Here is a 23337-nt window from a genome sequence, read left to right as displayed (position 1 = left end):
ATAGTTCGAATCTGCGAAGTTATTTGTTTTGAGAATTGGTACAGCATATTAAGAAAAGTTTTTCGTATCAACAAATTCTGTCAAATCAAGTTTAAGAAAAAGAATGATAATCATGAAGAATTGATCTGCAAAATCATTTTACGCCGAGCAATTTGCACAAATTTTTACAAATCGATAGGATAGTAATGTTTACCCAGATTTAAAAGCTATCTAATTAATGTAAAATTATGTGAGAAAATAGTTAATAGATCTCAACAGAATGATTTACATACACTAAATAGATTTGTCGCATAAAAACATTTTTCTTAATTTTGCTATATCTTTGATTGAAAAAAAATAATGAAGCATCTTAATAATCTTTTGAGACAATAGCAAGATCAGTAGGCTCTTAATGGATCGTATCAACTTTGATATGCTTCAAATTCGAAATTGTTGACATGAGAGATGACATTTTCTTTTAAAATTCGATGATATTTTTTCAGGGCTTTTGAAAAATTGTGCCCCTTTCTTTCGGAATTTATGTATATATATTCCATCTCATCAGGGAGAGTCAAGTTTTTTTACACATCATAAATTGTAATGTAAAATGCTACTGTTCCTTAATTTTTGAAAAATAGTGTATTTATGATGGACAAAGGTTAAGTTTATTTTCTCTTTAAATAATCCTCGTGCTAGTTAATTACAGATATTTACATTTTTTTTAAAAATTCAAATAACGTTTTGCAGTTAACTATAATTTTTTTAAATATCTTTAAAGCCATTTTAAATATATCAACAGTTTTGTGCTAACATTGCACTTTAATATTTCGGATTTAAAATTACAGAAAGCCATCCAAATACAGTGTATTGTTTGTTTAAAAATTATCAAAAGAATACGGTTTGGAAATAACTTAAACGTCTTAATTTTGAAATAAAAATTATTAATTTACAATTATAATAAAAAATTCTATCGGTATTATTCATTGGTCAATTTTAAATCACCATCTGAAATAATTTTAAAAGTACATAATAGATATGTTATTCTGTGACTCATACTGAGCTTTGAGACTAATAATTCGAATGTTAATTTTGCAGCTGGATATAAAATTTATCTTTGATAATTCTTATTTATTGAAAAGTGAATGCTCTTTTATAATTTTTTTATTATTGAAAAGTATTCCTATTTTGATTATAATTTTATTTCCACCTGAATTGTATTTTTATGTAGACAATATTATGTTTGAATTTATTAATTAATTTTATTTTTATTTTCCATTTCATTACTTTTAAATTAGGGAATTAAATTACTTATTGTTTCATTAATTTTTAGATATAGATATTTTCCTTTCTTATTTAGAGTTATGAAAGGAAAGCAAATGTATTGTTAATCTCTCACTCTCTTTTTTCCTTTTTATGAAGTTGAAGTGTCTATGGTTACCAAGGAAGTTGCACATAGAAAGCATAAAACGCTTATCTTTTCTTTTTAGTTCTTTACAGCTACTTTTGCCATTGAAGCAGGCTTCAAATTAATAACATTAAGCCCAAAATATTATTTCTGTGAAGGTTGGAATATATTTGATTTCATCATAGTTGCTCTATCTCTACTAGAATTAGGATTAGAAGGTGTTCAAGGGCTTTCAGTTCTCAGGTCTTTTCGTTTGGTAAGTTTAATCGTATTATTTCCTATTTTTAGAACCGTGCCAATTTTATATTTATGTATTTTATTAGTTCTTTTTGTATTCTTGGGCATTAAAATAATATTTAATATTTATTTCGTAATTTCTAAAGCCTGTTTCAAAAATTTGTTCGATAATTTTTGCTGTTCGAGATATTTTTATACTACATTTAAAAAAAAATCTACTGATATTCATGCTTTGAAAGCATTCATAAAATGTTTTCAACCCCCCCTCCCCCCAAAAAAAACCTTTTTAATGGTGTAACAAAAATAGTTTAACATTATTTAAAAAATGGGGGCTTCAAAGACGCTCTTGTCAAAATAAACAGTGTCTTTTCTGTTAAAAAATCTAATGAATAAAATAAATGTTTTAAAATCTTTAATGGGATTTGAACAAGCTGCTAAATGTATGGGCAGTTAACAAAGAAAATCCTCGACTAGCGGCATAAGTTAGCGATCATTAATTGCATTTAAATAAGGAAATATTGTTGAGGGAGGTTTCTACCTGCAAGTACTTTAACAGGTCTTGCAAGAATTTAAATATATTCTTACTAAATGGATTTATAATCAACTGCTTTTCTTAAGATATACAAATGACTGTACATTTTCTAAAATGGCTTATTGACTAATGTCTGTTTAGAAGAGTAGGCTATTTATGGATTTATAAATATCAATAATGCACATTTTAATATGAAGCTAAAAGAGAGTTTAATTGAAGTTTCACAATTTTTATTATGATTATTATAAAGATAATAAATTTCGAAAAAAAAAATGAAATAATTTAAAAGAACCATACAGAAGTTTTAAATATGTGATATTTTTAAAATATTGACGATGTTTATGTTAGTATGTATCATATCACGACATTTCGTAATTTAATGAAAAAGCTTCGGTGCTGACTTTTTTAATAATTTTTGGCATGCCTTTCGAAATGAAAATATTTTTAACATTTACTCAATCGCAAGATCTTTTGCATGAATTCTGTAATAAGTACATAAGTATAAAGAGTTTTGAAGGGGTTAATTGTTTAAAACTGTGTAAGTGACATGGGTAAAGTAATTGGAAAATATTTCATTAAGTTTCTTCTTCTGCTTTTTCTTGTTCTTGCAGCTTAGGGTCTTCAAATTAGCAAAATCTTGGCCGACACTAAATCTTCTAATCTCTATCATGGGCAAAACGATGGGTGCTTTAGGGAACCTGACTTTTGTTTTGGGGATTATCATCTTTATTTTTGCTGTCATGGGAATGCAGTTGTTCGGAAAGAACTACGATGAAAAGAAGCATTTGTAAGTATTCTTTTTAGCAACTGAGATTCTTTTTCAAATTTGATTTCCTTGAATGTGAAATACTGAATTAGCATCCAAAACACCATTTTAATTCGTTATTTAATCACGTTTCTTGGAACTCAGTAGCCATTATGAACTTAATTTTTATAATAGTGTTGTTTATATTTTAAAATTTACACTCAAATTTATGGGATTGGATATGAAGATCCGAGAAAAAAATGCATTTAACCGTTGCCCGTACTGAAATAAAATAAGTAATAATAATAGATAAATAAGCCTGTTTCTTCGGGAGTAAGAGGTGCTTTGTAATCAGAAAGTGCTGTTGGTTCCATTGCAATTTCAAGATTAACAACTGATTCCTATTTAAATGAGACCAAATTGGAATTGCATCTTTTTGTTATATGTATTACGATAAATGTGATTAATTTGGTGATTGATTGATTTGGTGATTGATATATGATTAATTGAAGATTATTCATAAGCATCACTAAATTGAATGGTGATTATGATTAGTCACCGGTCATTGTACATAATCACCAATTTATTGCATTTACCATAACATATACATTACTTGATTTCCATGAGATAATTTCAAAAATAACTTAATAAAATATTACCAACCACCTTTTACATTCAATAATTTTTTAATTGAGTTTTAAGACTTTTAACGCTTTTTCAAGCTCAAACTAATTTGAATTATCTATTTCATAGATTTTATGCCTTCACATCTATAATAATGTATAAAATAAAATTTCATATATTCATAAATATCCTTATTTCAAAGTCATTACTTTTATAACACTTTGAAATATGTTGTTATGAATTAGATTTCTGTACTATATTAGATTTCAGTACTATTTCATACTATACTATATTTTAATACAAGTTTGAATACAGTGTAGTATAGTACTATAGTATAATACATTTCAGTACTATGCTATACTTTAATACATGTTTAAATGTTCCATTCACACATGTTTCATTTCGTATATTTTGTTACATGTTTGTTTCATGTGCATTTGTTTTCAGATTTCCTGGAGGTGAAGTTCCAAATTGGAATTTCAAGGACTTCATGCACTCTTTCATGATTGTGTTCCGTGTTCTTTGTGGCGAATGGATAGAATCTATGTGGGATTGTCTGCTTGTGAGTGGTTGGACATGCCTACCATTTTTTCTTTCAACTGTTGTAATCGGCAACCTTGTGGTGAGTAAACATTTTAGCTTTTTAAAATATTGTAAATGTATTTCCTTTTATTTACATTGTACAAATGCATTTTACAAATTGAAGACTTAATTTTTGTTTTATTTTAACTCATTTTTTAATCTGTAAAATAATATTTCACTTTTAATTTTATTATATTATTAATTCCTTATTCTTCAGTTTCAATTCTAGTCTTATTATTTCCTTTACTTTTTATACAAAAATTAAAGGATTTTTTTTCCCTCTATAAAGCTTTAAAGTAGAGAAAAAAATTAAGATTTCAAGCAATAAATTAAAAATTATTACAATGCAATTTTTAATAGGAATAAAACTAGTAGTGAATAGTAAACTTAAGTAATTGCTAAAAAGCAAAATTTTCCGAGACACTCAAATAATATTTTGCATGTATTTTTTCAAGCATTTTTGTTTCTTATCTTATTTTTTTTTACAGAACTAAATGATTTTTATCTATTATATTAATCGATTGTATTAAAAGTTGTCATGTCATGCATTTCTGCTACACCATCATTCCATCTTCCAGGTGCTGAATCTGTTCCTTGCCTTGTTACTGTCCTCCTTCGGTGCCTCTAATTTATCTCAAGCTCCATCTGATACTGCAGACACTAAAAAACTTCAGGAAGCAATAGATCGTTTTACTAGGGGATTTCGTTGGGTTAAAAATATTTTATTACAAATTTTAAAGGTAAGTGCTAATTTATGATGTTGTGGTATGCTGTTAAATTCTCTTATTCACTGTGCATTTATTAATAATTGTTTGTTTGTTTGTTTTGCACAGGTCTTCATTGTTGTTCAGAAAAAGTACATAAACACAGAAATTAATTCTTCTATCTATCAGCTTTAATTAAATCAGAAACTTAGTTTGAATTTTTAGAAATATGATTTTATATATGTGACCGAAACCCTTGGAGAAAAAATTTAATTGACATTTGCTTTTATATAAAGTTTTGTGTTATTTTTTTTCTCTTTTGAGTTGTAAAAATTTTAAATTCTATTTTTAAAAGACATTCAAATTTTAAAAATGAAATATCGTTTTCTGAAAAATAAAAAGATGTGACAATATGGGGCTGTTATGTATATCAATTGATGTATGCATAAGAAAGTTGTGGGAGATTTTTGTAATGAACACACGATAAATTATTTGAATCGTATTCAACTGCTTAAGTAAAGTGTTAAAAGACATATTTTACATTAATCTTTTTAAGAATTTTTTTTAAATCTTTTTTTTATCAATTCTATCTTTTTTATGTTCTATTCCAGTGTTCTTGTTTTATTGGAGAGATTTTATATCTTCTTTATTGATACTGCCTAATGTGTCCATTAATTAATAGACAATTACATTGTTAAAAATTAATTATTAAATTTTCTTCACTTCTTAGTTTTGAATGCTTTAATTAATCTTGGTCAAATGAGATTCCACTGTTTCTCTAGGATGCTTGGAAAGTAATTTTTTTTAATTCCTTTAAATCAATATTCGTTCTACTAGGTTAGAATTTTAGAAAGATATAGATATCTTATTTATTTATTTATTTATTTTTAATTTTCAAAGTATATGAATTATATTCTCCATATAATTATAAATTTTATTTTGAACATGCAATTAATCTATACCAATACCTGGACTTTTAAAGCATCTTACTATAGTATATATTTAGTGATCAGTAGATACATTGAACATTTTTTCTTGGAGTATGCTGATAAAAGAGTGAATTTCTCTTTTAATTATGTGTCACTTAATTTCTACTTTCATCTAATTTGTGAAATGTAACTAAACTAATAAACAAATCTTTTCATATCTTTTAATAATTCCATAAAATTTTACTCACTTTTTTGTATTCATTGTTAGTTTCTATTGTCTTAGAAATAAAAACAATTAAAAATAAAAGAAGTGAAAGGAAGATCCCAAATCATAATTATTTGCTAAATATAAAATTAACTTTACAAATGGCATCATTTATGCCTTATAAATCTCATTTCAAGTTTTAATGCTCTATAGAATCAATTTAAATGACATTGTTTTTGTAACAGTAAAAATCATCCAATACCTGCTTGCAAATTGTTATTCATCCTGTCAGTATGAACTGACTCCAATATTTTCTGTATAAATTGTTATTTTAACAAAGCTTGTTGATATATTCCAGTCTTTGTTGCATTTTATTCACATCTTAGAAAATGGGAGATCAGAAATCATAACTAGTTGCAGATTATTAAGAAATATTTCATTTTATGTCTATTTTTAGTCTATCCGGGCCAAATTCACAAATCAAATAGCTGACCAGGGAACAGAAATGCGAGAAGATCTTGGGGATGATACAATCACAGGTGAGTTTGTTGAGGATGGACAACTCCCCATGATGGAAAAATTTTCCAAACACGTTACAGATCTAGAAGTAGTTATAGGAGATGAAATGGAAATATCTGTACAGGGTATGTACTCGTGGGCTCTTTTATTCCCCTCATTTCCCTGAGACTACCTGGTTAAGTGTTTCCTTTTCAGCTTCCCTTTTCCTTACCTTAGTTTGATAAGATAGTTAATCTTAGATAGCAAGGAATTTATTTGTCTAACGATGATCTATACTTTCAGTAAGGTTATTTTTCATATTATTACAGGAAATGGCCAAGCTGTTCAGATAAAGGATAATGATAGACCAGCTATGAATTGTGTTCCTTTAGGCACCAAAATTGAAAAACCTATCGTCAAAATGAATAATACAAAGGTATTTGCTTTTTTAAAATATAAAGTATAAGAAAATTACATGATATTTGTAATTGTGGATTTTCTCCACTCCTTTTACATAATAAAATTTAAATTGATATATAGAAAAAATTTTATTCACTATATGGTTTCCATTAGATAAAAAAGAGAATAATTTCAAAAAAGGTGTTCATTTTAATACTTTTTAGATTGATAGCCTAGTTGCCAAATATTTTTGTGAATATTTCTAAATATTTACTTGCAGTATACTGAATATTGCTTCTGTTTAAGAATATTAATTATATTTTCAGGGCTTTGTAAACTGCTTGTTATTATGTGAAATTGCTATTATGTCGAATGGAAAAACGAATTAAAAGAGTAAATAAATAATAATTCCTTTGATAAAAGCAGTTTTTCCATGTTTTACTAAATGATTAGTATTTAACATGGTGGACAAAGACATGCCAGCATTAGAAATTCGTAAATATTACCAATTTTTTTTTTATTTGCCAGAAATTTTTTTATATGATTAACTCTAAAATCCAAGGAATTTTTCGTATCTAGAGAATACTGATATTTCAGAGATTTAAATATCAGTATTTTCTAGATCCTTTTAAATATTAATCCTATCTGCTTGCAAATATAAACCCCCTCTAATTTAAATATGCCTAAACTGAAGAAATATAAACTTCAGAAGTCAAATTGTTAATTGATAAATAACTTGAAAATTTAGACTTCGATATTTCTTATAATTGTTGAGATTAATTGGGGAACCTTTTTTATTTGAACGATTATATCTACTAATTTTTTAGGTACATTTTCTAAATGTGTGTTTCCTTTTATTAAATACTAGCCGCCTTTGGCGACCAGCCGGTTCGCCAATCTTAATGTTCGTTAAAATTTTAATAATTAAATATTTTATGCAATTTCTACTTTAATAGCTTCTTCATCAAAATATTTTAAAACTTCACATTTTGATTATCATATAATTCATTCATAATATTATAAAGGCCTTCAGTCATAACGTAATATGTATCTCTCTCATTTTCTGTTAGCACCCGTAGAATTTATGCTTTAAATTAAAGTGGAAAGAATTTATCTTCAATTAATATAATAATATTTTTTACTGAAACAAAGCATTTTTTTATAATCTGATTACTGAAAATAGAGTCACTCAGCGTTTAAACTTTATGGGCACTAAAGAATATCTTTTTAAATTTATGTAATATCTCAAGAGTTGGTCAACAAAATTTTCTTAGATTCATTATGAGCAGATCGATTCATTAACAATGTTTAAATTTAAATGCATCAAACACTAAGAAAATAAAACGAATCGTTTAAAATAAACGGTTGAAAACAGGTTTTAAAAAAACTACTTAAAAAACGATGTACTTAAAACTATAAGCATATACAAAAAATATATAACTAACATAAATACAATTTACTTACAAAAGCATGCAACTAACCCAAAAATAATTTAAATCATCCATTGATAACGTTGTCATGGCAACAATCAGAACAGAATGCGCATGCGTGAATTTTCTTCGCCGGTTACGTAACGCAAATACGTGATTTTTTCTACGCCAGTTGGGGTAACGCTATGCGGATTAGAAATTTTTAATTTCCTTTATTCTGTTTTATTTTAATTCAAAAGTACTTCAGAATGAATCTGAAAGATTGATTCATTAACAATGTTTAATTTTAAATGCTTCAAACATTAAGAAAATAAACAGAACCGATTGAAATAATCCGCCGAAAAATTTTAACCCTAGCCTCATTACTGTTGGGAGAAAAAAAAAACTGAAGCCTTTCTCGTTTGGCGCTGGGGATAATGGAAGATTTTTTTTTTGGCGGAAAAGTTGGCGGTGGGGAAAATGGAAGATTTTTTTGGCGGGAAAGTTAGTTTTTAATTAATAATTAAAATTCTAATTAAAAATTCGAAAAAAGAAACCCCAGGTGCACATTCCCAACCTCCAAGGTATACATGTACGAAATTTGGTAGCTGTATGTCAAACTGTCTGGCCTGTAGAGCGCCAACACACACACACACACACACACACACACACACACACACACACACACATTGAGCTTTATTATAAGTATAGATGGATGATTGCGTATGTCTTTTTTTACTACTTATTTTATGAATAAATTTGTTGTTGCATTTATAATTGACCACTAGTTCTTCTGTAATCATAATGCTTTCGAACATCTATTGGAAAATTTTGGAACAATATATAATATCCCAACTACAAAAAGAAAAATCTTATTCATTGTTTATGCATATTCATTATTCACAAAATATTAATTACTTAAGCCTAAGAATATTCTACACTCCTTTATTATTTTTATTTAACTATTATTTGCTTACATGACTAAAAGTGCTTTTGTTGGTATTTTAAATAATATACACATACATACATAAAGTATATATTATTACAATTTCAACTTCCTAGCAATCATCTGAAATTATGTAATCCTACAAAAAATATTTAAAAAATTCGAAACTTATAATCTTAAACATCAAATCCTACTCCCCCCCCCCCCAAAAAAAAAAAAAATATTTTCGAATCATCATCATTTTATCAAAATTATTTTCTGTTCTGTTTTCCTCCTTCTTTTTTCCCCCCTTTTCCTTTTGTACATTATATATGTTGTCTTTCAAAACTGATGTGTCCAAATGTTCGCAGGAAGGTGAGGTCACTGTCAACAACAAAATTTATCCCAACAACGGAGAGGATAACAACAAATCGGATGTGATCGAGAAAGGGCTCATCGTTGCTAAAATTCCTAAAGAATCCAGTGACTTGTCTCTTGATAGTGGGGAAGAGAAGAAGGACAGCAGTAAGGAGGACACATACAGTACAGGTACCACTCCCATTTTTTTGTTTTCATTCAGGCGATTTCAATTACTATTCTCGAGTAATACGCTTTACAAAAAAAGGGAGCTTGGCTGATGAATATTATTTTAAGTTCACATTTTACTAGATTACTTAATTCTATTACAATAAGTCATTCTTAATCAGTTTTTAATTACAATTTTATTTACTTTAATTATTGATTCAATTTTATTTATTTAATAATTGTATATTGAAGTAGAAACGAAAAGGTAATTATAAATGAGAGAAACAGTAGTTTTTAATTTTAGAGAAAAATAAAAATAATGTAATTTATTTTTCCCTGTTGCATTCAGCTCGACTGTCACAAGATTTTCATACAAGAATCGAGTTATTCTTGTTTGTCAAAATCTGTATTCATTGAAATATGCATGTGTGTTTGACCCTTGGTTCTAAAAACATCTAACAAAATGATTTTTATATATATATTTAAAAATTCACCAAATATCCCAATGCTTTTGTAAAACTAGTATGGTACTTGCTAATATGTCCCTTCAATTTGGTACATTTTTTATTACTTGCAATATTAATTTAAAGGAAAAAGAGCATTAATTTTAACTGATAAGACTTTGTGATATGGATCTGCTCCATCATTCAGTATCTTAGTTATGGAATTTGAAGATATTTTGCATTTTTACTCCTTTACATTTATAGCTAATTACATTAATTAACTAGTTACATTTATAGTCAAATTTGAAAGCAAAGATTTTTCATAATCTTCTCTTTTACTGATATTGATATCATATCATCAATATCATTTCGTGATACTGATCGCTTTACTGATATCAATTCCTATATTTTCTCACTGTTTCATTAACTTTTGTTTGACTCAGCATGATAATGATATTTGTTTATAAATTCCTAACCTGAAACCACAGATTCGAAACTAATTTTCCTTTTGAGTATATATTCATAATTTGAGAAAAGTAAAATACCCTAAACCTTAATTTTTATATTTATAAGGTTTACTATCACCCTAATCATTGGTCATTTCCACTATATCGTTGACGATGACACTTTAAATTTAACCCCAATCATGTGCACTTCCGGCAATTAAAAGTTTTATAATAATGCAGATTAAAATTCATATCTTTGAACTGACATTTATTTATACATGATAATTTATGAAATTTTATTGAAAAATGAAAAAAAAAAAAAAAAAAAAAAGAAATGAAGCGAAAAAAAAGTTGAATCGTCAAGTTGCTCGTCATAAAAGTTATAATTTTTTAATATTTCCTACTATTATCCTAATGTTCACGCTTCTTGATTAGTAAGAGATTACATCAGTTATCTGAGAAGTATAGTTAACTTTTTGATACTCGAGAATAGTAGATTGAAAACTAGCTATATGAATTTCTTTATAAATAAATTTGTCTGTTAATTGATGGTATAAATTAATCTCAAATCACCATCTCCTCTGTTTCCATCTCATTCAGAATGAAAGCTTCTATTCTTACAGGTGAATGCGATATGATGGGCGATGAGGACAAACTCGAAGATGCTGTAGACACGGACAAAATTGAAACGGCACTCTCCGAGGATCACATAGTGCCTGAATATCCTGCAGACTGTTGTCCTGATTGCTGTTACGACCGATTCCCTTTTTGCTTGGGGGATGACGGCCTCTGGTGGACCCGGTGGAAGGAAGCACGACGGAAAAGCTACAATCTAGTTGAACATAAATATTTTGAAACTTTAATTATTACCATGATTCTCATCAGTAGTTTAGCTTTGGTAAGTAGTTTTTTTATTCTGTTTCTTTATGCAAATAAAAAGTATGGATTTACTTATTATTATTGTTATTATTATTATTAATAGTATTCACCATTTTATATTTCGACACATTTTAACATCTGCATATCAGCCTGAGTTGTACTTATTTTTTTATTGTTATTTTCAGTGTTTGAAAACAACCATAATATTGGTATTACTGATTTGTATGTTTAATTAATTATCAATTGGGCTTAATCTTAGCCTTTTTTATCTTTGAAATTTGAATTTTATTGTTTTAGTTAATATTATCAAAAGTACCTTTCTATTAAAATACTTTATTTTTAGTTCATTAAATTTGACCATGTATTAGACGATTTTTTTTAATATTTTGAGACGATTATACTTTTAAGAAACAAAAAAGAAAGCATTATTTCTAAAAATTAAAAGATGGGGGGAAGTCCATCATTTTAGATTTAATAAAATTAATTAAAATTTTGAAAAAAATCGATGTAAATCATTTTATCTTTACGTCATATTTATCACATTAAATTATTGTCTCAGTTACAGAAGCAAATATTATTGCATGTGTAATTTAAAATAACATTTAAATCAAATAACAAAAACAATAAATGACATATTTTATCCGTTGTAAACTATAAATTATTTTCGAGTCAATTTAAAAGTAAATCTCTAAATCTGATAGATTCTGAGAAGCATCGTTACGAAATACATACCCTTCAACTTAAAGCGTTGTAAATAAACTGAGGTGGTCGACATTAAATTTCAAATTTTTCAGTTATGCTACATCAACTGTTGGAATTATTTTTCCATACTACTTGCAATATAGAATTATTTTTACATAGTACATGCAAATATCATGGATAATTTTAAAGCACATTTATGTGGAAAGGAAACAGTAATAAATTACTCAGAAGCAAATAAAAATACATTGTAATTAAAAATATTGATAAATATTCATAGTCAATGATATTTAGATGCATGGATTTTACTAATTTTACTTGAACAGAAAAACAGCTAGCCGATTATTAATAAACATGTTTTCGTTTTTGTCACAGATTGAAAAGAACGTTCGCAATTTATTGTTTTTGAGAGAATTCATAATTCTTTCCAATTTTTATTTGGGGGGGGGGGTATCGAATTATATTAAAAAACAAGAGCATTTCTGAAATATATATATATAAAGAAACATCTATTAAATAGTGAGCTATGATTTATCTTGCTTTCTTATTACCTAAAGCAATTATGGGCCAATTTCACATGGAAAATTTTTCATGCACATACTATCTTTTCTTTCTGTTATGATAATATGATATTATTTTGCTCACTTACCATTAAATCCCTTAACATGAACTGTACATAAAGAGAAATTATTCCTGTAAGGAAAAAAATTGATATCGTATTTAATCGTTGTTTAATGCTCTGTTCAGATATTATTAATAATAGTTATTTTTCTTGTTATTATTTTGATAATATTTATATGTGAGTCACAGTCGTTGTTATTGCTTCTTATTATTGACTTAACGTTGCTTAGTTATAAATAACATTTTTTTTTTTTTTTTTTAATTTCTAGGCTGCCGAAGATGTAAATCTTTGTCAGAGAGAATGGCTTCGAGTTTCACTTGTGTATATGGACAAAATTTTCACAGTTCTTTTTCTTTTTGAGATGTTGCTCAAGTGGTTGGCGTTTGGCTTCAAAAAATATTTCACAAATGCATGGTGCTGGCTTGACTTCGTTATCGTTTTGGTATGCTTTCCTTTCATTTTATTTTTAAGTTTTCCTTAAAAATTTTTTGTAATTGTATAGTAATTAGAAAAGTGAATTGTCTTTCTACTTCTACATGAAATATCATTTATTAAATGAATGGGTAACATGATTTTCTTGAATGTTAATAAATATTGATCGATTTTTTTTTGATAAAATGTTGCTAGCTTTATTATTTTGATAATTTTAAAGAATCGGTACAAAGAATCATCAGTTATTCAAGATTTAGACTATTAAATATTTATATTTAAATAGCAGTTTGCAAGAGCCCCAATTAAAAATAAGAAACTGCAACTTCATAAAAGTGAAATACATTTGAAAAATATTTAGAAAATAGATAATTGAGTTTTATCAATGCATATGATTTTAATGTAAGTTTTCACAAAATTTATTTATGGCTCTTTTAATGACTAATTTACTATTTTTATTGACTTAATATGCAAGGCATTTTTTTAAAAAAAATCCTCCTAAGATTGATTCCAAAAAAAGTTAAACAATTTTATTAAAACAATGGCTGCAGCTTGTCAAAGATGACATCAAATTGAAATATATTTTAATTATGCTAATTTAATATCAATTTAATTATATATATATATATATATATAACTTTTTTATGAAAACAGGAAAAAGATGTTTAAATGAATGTATGTGCATTATGAATCATTAAAAGATCTGAAGTTTTAATCTGATATTAATGGAACTTTTTAAATACATAGAGAATCATCACATAATTTTCAACAATGAATTGAATTTATATCTTCAGTAGTAAAAAAGCTTTTATATTTATCGTTAGCTTTAAATTAATTTTTGCTATAAGACATTGCTTAGAACATAAAATTCAAAACATTAGAAGAATATTAATTTTAAATAAAAAATTGAGTTAGACAAAATTCAAATTTTGTGAAGAAATAGAAAATAAGAACTCCCTGCAAGTATTTTTAAACATTTTGCTTCAAGCAATTGCATGCTAGCAGAAAAATAAATTAATTAATTAATAAAATATCTTTATAATTTAAACACATGTCACAAAAAAATTACAATGAATAAAAATGTATGCATATTCTGGCTCAACTGAATAAATCTTTGATTCAAAATATGTACAATTACTTTGAATTTTTTAATAGTTTCATATAATTTTTCTTCAATAAATACATAAGTATTTTTATTAAATGATCTCTCTTTTTTGGCTTAAAATTTCATTTCTTTTCACCATTTTTAATAGGTAAAAAAATATTTATTTAAAACCATATTAATAAATTTTATTATAAAATTAAATGCATTGTCAATGGCTTATGTCTTAGCCATTATAGGGACATCAAGTATGATGTGATGTAAATATTTTGATCTTTGATTTCTTGTATAATTTTTTTTTAAATATTAAAATCTTCTTTACTGTATATAAGATGTTCCATACATTTGACTACAAAAAATTATGGCGAAATTTAATTTGACTCTATATAATTAAAATATGTAAAACTGATATTTGAAGAAGAATACTCTATGTGATTTCTTCATCTCATTATAATTCAAAATTATGAAATTCGATCATAATTTATATTGACATTTTTTTTTAATCATGTTGTGCACTTTTTCTAAGACTTGCACCTTTTTCTATTTGTCATTAAGTCAGTGAATGACTAGAAAAACCTAACTTTTTTTTACCTTGTGTGCCTATGAAGTGCTGTTAGTATTTAATTAATTTTTTTTTTTTGCTTTTAATTGTGTAATGTTTCAATAATACTAATTTTCAGCATTTATTAGAATAGTTACCAGTTAATTTGACACTGATAAAAGATGATTATAAATCATTCGGTGTTTTAGATCATAAAGTGTAAGCAACTTTATGGAATGTCTTGTTTTGTCATTTTTATTTTTTTAGATTGTATTTATTTCACAGGCAGTCGGTAAAACCCTATGTAGGAAAAAAATAGAAGCCACAAAGATGGAAAGTGCTTCTTCTCATAATATTGTTCAGCAAACTAATTATATAACAATAATAATAAAATTTTCAATTTATTCATTGATAATTATTTTTTCATAACCTTTTATTTTAATTTTTACTTTTCAGTCACTAAGAATTTTCAAGTCTAACAAGGCAGTATATAATAGAATTTTGAAAGAAAGTTTTAAAATTATTTATGAGTTTTAGAAATTGTGGTAAAGAAATCAATGCAGGAAAGATTTTTTTGAGATTTCATTTCTTCATTTCTTAAAATAATTTAACTCAAAGAAGTTAATATAAATGTATTTGATAAAAAAGAACTTTATATCATAGTTTATACTCATTTGTAACTGAATAAAACTAGGGTAAAAATTAACAGAATGTTTAACTTTTATTTGTGTTCTGTCTAACTGAGATTAATCACAACCACCATATTTTAGCATGATACCTCATAGTACAATGAAATTTATGTTATTTTTTAAAATTCCACAATGATATAAATTTTGTAACTTATTAAAGCACAAGAAATATATTGATAATTTTACAATTTTAATTTTAACAACTACAATGAATTCTCAGTTCTTTAAGAAATCCTTCTAAAAAACAATATAAATCGTAAATCTTGTATATAATTTTGAAGCTAAATCCAGGATTTTAAAAAAGCATTTGATCAGCATACAAAAAGTATTTTTACATCTAATTAAATTAATTCCTTACTTTTTATTGATGCATTTTTTTAATGAAAGAATCTGATATATGTCATGTATTTTTACAATGTGAATGCATTATCACATTGTATTTTATTTTTCTTCCAATAAAATTGTCATTTTCAATCAAATAAATTATCTAGTAACTTACTGTACTTTGTCTAACCATTGTTGATTACCCATATTACTATACATTTTTCTTTGAGAATGTTAATTAGAATTTAATATTTTGTTCAATAATTATTATTTATTTTGTGTAAAATTGTAGTTACACCAAATTCTGTTCATATATTAATATTTGAAGAATATTGCAAATAAAATTTAGGACATATCTTTTCTATTAATTTAATTTTGATACATTTGATTTTTGCAATTTTCTTGAAATACTTCTTCAATTTATAAAGTTTTTTCTTGTGGTTGAAAAATCTGCATCATTTTTCAAATACTTTTAAAAAAAATTTAGAACTCATGTTTATTGTTTCTCGTGGAATGTTAAATTCATTATTATAAAAGTCATTGCACATTATTTCTTTTATTTAACATTGTTGTAAATGATTGTCATACTAACGATATTGTGTTCCTGACCAACACGATTATTCTTGGCTATATTGGAACTCTGATAGGTTTAACTTGAAGTAAAAATTGCTCTAAAAGGAAAAATAACATTGAAATTTAATTTGCCAATAAATTTTTATTATAGCAACTGAATTAAAGAGTTTAATACAATATATTATTATTTTTTATTTGATTATTGTCAATATCCATCCGTTTTACAATAGGTTCATATTTTCTTACAATTTAAAAGCATTAATAATCTTAAATGATAAAAAAAAAAAAACATATTTGAAATGACATCGGAGGTTTCTTTTACTCTTTCATTGATGCAAATACCTTCAGATTGGCATTTTTGGAACTAAATGAGAAAAATATACCCAAGAATAATCCCAAAATCTTACGTGGCAACAAAAACGAGTATGTTTTTTTTGGTGGTGGTCAGTTTTATTTTCACATATATTTAAGAACAGAATCTTGATATTATTTTTATAAAAGCCTCTTACAGCCCTTAAAATGATTCTGACAAGCTTTGCCACCTTCTCTAGGTCTCCATGTTTAACCTGGCGGTGGGATTAGCTGGCTATGCCAACATTCCTGCCTTTAAAACTATGCGCACCTTACGGGCCCTCCGCCCCCTACGTGCTATGTCACGTCTGGAGGGGATGAGAGTAAGTAACTGACTCCAGTGACTGCTGACTGGCTTGACACAGTTAATCATCATGTTATTTTTATCAGTTATTTTATAACGTATTCTGTTGTTGTCTTCTTAATTTTTCTGTCATTCTTTTTTTAATCCGATAATTTCCATTATTCCCATTTGTTAATCTTATTCAATTGTTTTTAATTTATGTTTCGTCTAAACCTATTTTTTATTTCTTCATTTAGTTTCAGTTATCATTTTTTAACCAATAATTATTCTTTCTTTCTTTTTGCCAGCTACAGACACTGGAGTCTCACTTTATATAAATGTTCTGTGTGCGTGTCATTCCCTGATTTGCCTGTTCATTCTTAGGGTTTGAAAAAAAAAAGTGCTTCTTTAAGAACAGAAACACTTTTTATTAATTACAAGAGGTGAGAGATAATAAGGAAGAAAACGAGGAAAAAAACAGTAAAATACATGCAGTGCTTTGATGGTATAAAATGTCGCCCCATCAAGTGTTCCCTTTGAAGGGCTAACCTAATTCTTGTCCACCAGGTTTCAGTGGTTAATCTTGTAGCCGGTATGTTTGGGGCTGCAAACATCCAAGCCTTCAAGACGATGCGTACACTCCGTGCTCTTCGGCCTTTAAGAGCCCTATCGCGCTTCCAGGGGATGAGGGTAAATATGTGTGACCGGAAGAGTTTGCATGGCCCTTCGAGCATCATGCATGACCTTTTCAAGTGTGCATGCTTTCTTACATTCTCTCTACTACTCTTTTTCTCTTCTCTACTACGTTTCTCTCTTGCACGTGCATGACTGTTTGTGCCTTTTTCTGACAGTACAGTCAGAACTCAATAATTTGGCTATCCGGTACTTTTTATAATGTATGTGGCTCCACTGTTTGATGCTGATAGGATAACCAATAACCGTATCAATTAACCGACTTCTAATTGGTATTTTTAAAAGTCAGTTTATATTAAAAGCTGTGAAAGAAATATTAAAGGAAGCATACTTAAAATTCTTTATTCTCACAATGACAACAAGTAACTTTTAATTTCTTGCTTTAAATTCTTAATTACATAGGAAAGTAATTAAACCGCACTCTGGTTCATTAGAACGTATTCCTATTAGCACAAAATGTCCAACAACATTTTGCGGTATCTTCATATTATTTCCAAATATCGAATCTCTTCAAGATATCTTAATGTCTTGTATCAACAGAGATATTTATGATTGCATCTTTCAAAGAGTCTTTTAAAGAAACTAACCAAACCCATACTAAATTAAGGCATCGCCTAAATTACATAAAAATTCTAAATTGATAAGTATATCCCTTAAAAGAAAAAAAAACTATGGCAAAACAGTTATTTTACAAATGCCATATTGCTGAGTTCTGACGATGATATAGTTTTAAATAATTTAACAATACCAATTATTGGACGACTTATCCTTTGTGCTTGATGAACAGAAATTTTATATTTAGCTTACAAATGTTTTATATATAATTAAAACAAGAAATAGCAAGGAGATCAAAAAAATCCGTATGTCCAATGATTGGTGAATTAGCGTATTTTCTTTCAGGACATGTAGATATGAAGTGGTACAAATTGCCAGTTTCGCGAATGATTGTCAAATTAGCGGATCTGTTTTACTTTTATATAATTATTGCACAACTTTGGCCATCGTCTAATTTGCCCACTTCGTTTATCTACGTTTTCTGAACATGTTAAAGTATTTTTATTTTCTTCTTTGTATTCTTCTTTCTGCTGAGCAACGTCTGTGCTTTATCTGCAGTTCGTAAGTGTTGGTGTTTTGTCACAACCCTAAACAGTGGTTCGAATGTACTACAGCACTTTGACTCTATCTCCTTAAAATCCTCAGTATCAACCTTTTATTTTTAGGATACTACATTTATCAGGAGAATGCCACCAAACAAAGACAAGTTACAAAATAGTACAGTAACGAATTAAGTTTCCCAAAATTATTTATAAAGAGATATTTTCATTGTAACTGTAAGATTAAAATACTTAGCCTTGTTGCAAAAAGTTTTTAACTAAACATTTTGATTTTCTTTCTCATGCCGATATTATAGATTTATGCGGATTCGGAAGACAACAACAACACTCTATACAAATAAAAAAAAATCGTGGATTAAAGTATATGCATAATAATTATTTTTTCGAACCATTGTTCTACATAAAATACATGATACATCTATCATTTTCATTTTGTGTGAAAGAAGGAATGCTTGATTTTAAATTATTTAATCGTAACAAAATTCTACACATGTTATGAAATACCAGTGTTTCACATCTCATTGAATGAAAAAGATTTCAGTTATCTAATTATCCAATTCATAATATAGCCATGTTGTATATATTTGATTTTGTAATTGCACCAACAATTATTTAAATTATTAAATAATTTTTGATGAATGCTAACATTACATTTTTAAGTTGTTGACTTTGCCAGTTTAATATAAATACATTATCGTAATATAGCAGCAATAATAATAAATCACTTGTACAAATATTACTGCATGCACTGGAGCTATGAAACAGATTGCCTTGCTTTTATGTGGTGGTAAAGTTCAATGTTCACACATTGCAATCTCTGTGTCATGTTGCTTGTTCTAAAGAAAATCGCTTAAGCTTAAACATTAAAATATGTTGTCATTGCATATTTCTTATAACTGAAATTAATGATGTCACAGATTTCAAAATATTATTAAAGCGGTAGTCAGGTAATAAATGAATGTATATTTTGGATTTCTAGAAACAAATGAAAAATTTGAATTTAAAAAAATATAATTACTAAAATACATATTCTGTTATTTTATCAGTCTTTTTTATTTAATAGCTCTTTACTTAATTTAAAATGATTAAATTTTAAAATGTTGTATATTTTCACAATATTTTTCAGTATATTATAACGCTCGTATTGGTAAATCTTTTGAAAATAATAAAAGAATGCACTTTTAATTTAGTTTGTTTCTTCCATAATGAATAGAAAAATTTCAAAACTTTTGAAATACAATGAAATGATAAAAGGAAAGAATTCTAGAAATTTCTTAGAAATTCTGATATGCTGCTTAAAATTGGTGGATCATATCAGTTTAAATTAATTAATCTTAAAAATAAGTGATTGCTTATTGGTACATTTTTTAGAAATTATAGCCTGATAGAAAGCTTTGTATTGAAATTTGAAAAGTTTGAGAGCTGTTCATTGCATTACATTAAATTTCATAATCGACAAAATATATGTCAGCTAATAAAATGATGTTTTATGTCTTAAAATTGAAATTTAGAAAAATCTATTTTAAAGATAAATCTTTAATATAAGTTAAATTTTTAAAATGTAGTATTGAAGAATAAAATATATAAAGAATATAATATTTATATAAAGAATAAAAATATTTAAAGAATAAAGAAAGATTAAAAAATTCTTGTTTTTTAAAAATTTAATCCATAATCATTTGCTTTTTATTCATTTTGAAACCTTCATTATCCGCGTTGTTTGAGAATTGCCTAAATATTCTGTTGAATGCTCTAAGTGTGCTTGTGTGTGCAAAAGCTTAAGTGTGCTCCTCATTACATAAGTGGAAAAATCTATATAATTATGAATATTGAAATATGTAACGAAAAATTAGACTGATTTATTTCTTAATTGAATTATTATGACTATATTACATTTTATAAAAAAATATATTTCTGAGAAACAAAAAAAAAAGTTTATGAAAATAGAACTTTATAAGTTTATTCATTTGGATTTTCAGAAGTTTTTAAATCATTCGTGCAATGTATTGTTTAACGTAAATTTCAAAAAATATTAAAAGTTAGAAGAAATTATAATATTTTTTTTCAAGAGTGTTTTCATGAATGTTTGTAAATTTTCATTTGCTTAATTTAAAACTTTAAATTAAGGTATTTATTTAATGACTTTTTTAAATTGGAATGAAAATACTATTACTACTTTATCTTTCAAGACATCAGGTCTAATAATTCCTAGAAAAACAAATGCTATTCAGTTTTTTAATCCAGAACTTCACTTTTTTTTATTTAAAAATAATTTTTAAAAAAAATGAAACAGAATATTATACTTATTTTCTATGTGATCCAAAATTTTATTTTTGAGTTCATTTAAAAACAACTTTTAATATCGTTAAATGAGAAAATTCAAATTCATTAAATAGATTTTTCCACATATGCTTTCATTTCCTTCAAGTTTGCATGCTTCTTGTAACTGCACAGTTTCATAAAATATCCCCTGGACAGAATGCCAGCATACGAAAAATTAATATATAATAATATAAATAAAGGTGCAGGTAGGTAAAAGGTTTACTCAGTATTTTGATGCTCAGAGGTTGGCTAGCAGCTACAAAAGAACTTTCTTTTTAGATACATTTTTCGCATGAACTAGATAGAAAAATGATAGAAAGTTATATTGGCTGTTTTCTCAGAGATTGTGTTTAGTAATGTTCGTCGTAACTGCATGTTGTGTTTTTCCTCCTATTTTTACAATACATTAGTAACTCAATTTCTGTTTTGTAAAAATGTTCCTGTTTGTAAAATGGTCGTTTATAAACATTCTCAAAAAGTAATGACATGTAGATTTCTATTTTAAAGAAGTTTTTATCGCGAAATTTTTGATATCATTTGTCAATATAACGAAATTTGATTCTGAAATATATTGCAATGTAAGAGTGAATAAATTGTTGCCAGTTTGTTTGCAATATTTTTTAATTTAAAAGCAAAGTAAAATTTACTATTTATCAATAGTTCATTATGAAAATCTTTAGTACATCTTTAAATGCCCCTCTTCTCTAATAACGTAGTTAATTATATTTGCACCCGCATTTTTAGAATTTAATGAAAAAAAAAATGATTGCATTTTTTTTCCTGTCGGATATGTAACATTTAATTAATAATATTTTCGAAATGAAAATCCACAAATCCCTGATTTTTTATATACTTTTTTATTTTTAAATGCAAGTCAACCTTCTAACTCTCCGACCCGCCTTAAGGCACACGGATTTAAACCATAGAACTGAATGACCGGACCGCCGCAACAGCAATTGGCGGGAACTGTGGTTGAGTCCTAAGGGCCGTCACCGGCCACGGTACAACCCTCCCCGAAGGAAGTACGTCCCGTCATCGGTGGGGGGAGTCAGATCCCCCACCTATTATTGTACCCTCCAGGGTGGCGAGATCCAACCACCATGCCGGAAGCATCTCATCCTCATTTCGAGGTGCCCCCCCGAGGGTCTATTTTAAATGCAAAATGAAATAAAATAATAATTAATTTTTTAGATCTCAATAGATTACAGCCAATATATGTAGAAAATTGAAAGAAGAAAAAAAGGGACGCAATTAAAGTAGTTTTGGAAAGGCACTGCAAACAAAAAGTAGTTTTAGAATTTATTATATTATCTTTCACCATATATATTCTATCTTAACCAATATATTCAATTATATTTACATGCATGAAGCTTGTTTTTTAAAAAATATGTCTTATCTCAGAAATACTAGAAATATAATATTTTTCAGTAACTTTTATCTTAGTTTTCTAGAAACTTGTTACACACAATTCTATTTCTTCAAATTTAAAATTCATTTGTTTTAAAATAATGCGAATTTTATATAATATTTTTGAAGTATGGTAATTTTTAATCGAAATACTGTCTAGAAATGCACATATTTTGCTCTAATTTCAAAAAAAAATTTCGATAATCTTTTTTTTTATATAAATATTTATTTCTCTTATTATCCATTAAATAACTGAGTGCATTCTAATAATTGATTTTCTTTATCATTTCAACTTTTCAATTTGGTTACTAATTTCTATATTACAAAATTTTTACATATTAAAAATTTTTCTATATTAAAAGTTGAAAAAAAAAAAATTAGAAAACGCATGCGTTTGTGCGATAGCACCGGCACAAAGAATAGCACTTTTTGAACATTCTACACATATTCATAATCTGTTTGATTTTTCACTAGCACTTACAAATCTCTTCAAGATAATTTTTTAAAATATATCTATAATTACAAACACAAATATTTATTATTATGAAATTTTCTTATTAATTCACATTTACATGATATTCCTTTTATATTACCTTTTAAAGTTTTTTTTTTTTTAAATTTAACTGATTAGACGAACAGTGGTTTCATTTTCAGAGAATTTAGCTTTTTTTAATATAAGATTTTAATTGAGTCATTTTTCTAAAATTTATAAATTTTAGAT

The 23337-nt window shown here is 26.7% G+C and overlaps 1 protein-coding gene across 12 annotated transcripts in view; it reads left to right on the top strand.

Annotated features, from left to right (window-relative positions):
• The window catches only part of LOC129968177 (sodium channel protein para-like), a 251121-nt gene that overhangs the window by 209854 nt on the left and 17930 nt on the right, over window positions 1-23337 (top strand). For 6 of the 12 annotated variants that reach the window (XM_056082022.1, XM_056082018.1, XM_056082026.1 and 3 more), the window contains 10 exons: window positions 1467-1640; window positions 2765-2940; window positions 3970-4144; window positions 4683-4844; window positions 6400-6586; window positions 6770-6876; window positions 9545-9722; window positions 11196-11485; window positions 13056-13229; window positions 17647-17769. In XM_056082022.1, the coding sequence (XP_055937997.1) occupies window positions 1467-1640; window positions 2765-2940; window positions 3970-4144; window positions 4683-4844; window positions 6400-6586; window positions 6770-6876; window positions 9545-9722; window positions 11196-11485; window positions 13056-13229; window positions 17647-17769 (1746 nt within the window). Of the gene's footprint in view, window positions 1-1466; window positions 1641-2764; window positions 2941-3969; window positions 4145-4682; window positions 4845-6399; window positions 6587-6769; window positions 6877-9544; window positions 9723-11195; window positions 11486-13055; window positions 13230-16996; window positions 17120-17646; window positions 17770-23337 lie in introns of all 12 variants that reach the window. The other 6 variants (XM_056082024.1, XM_056082028.1, XM_056082017.1 and 3 more) reach the window with 3 other exon arrangements.

This window comes from Argiope bruennichi, chromosome 5, assembly GCF_947563725.1.
Source record: "Argiope bruennichi chromosome 5, qqArgBrue1.1, whole genome shotgun sequence".
In the NCBI taxonomy this organism is placed as follows: domain Eukaryota; kingdom Metazoa; phylum Arthropoda; class Arachnida; order Araneae; family Araneidae; genus Argiope; species Argiope bruennichi.
This window is presented reverse-complemented; position numbering and strand designations above follow the sequence as displayed.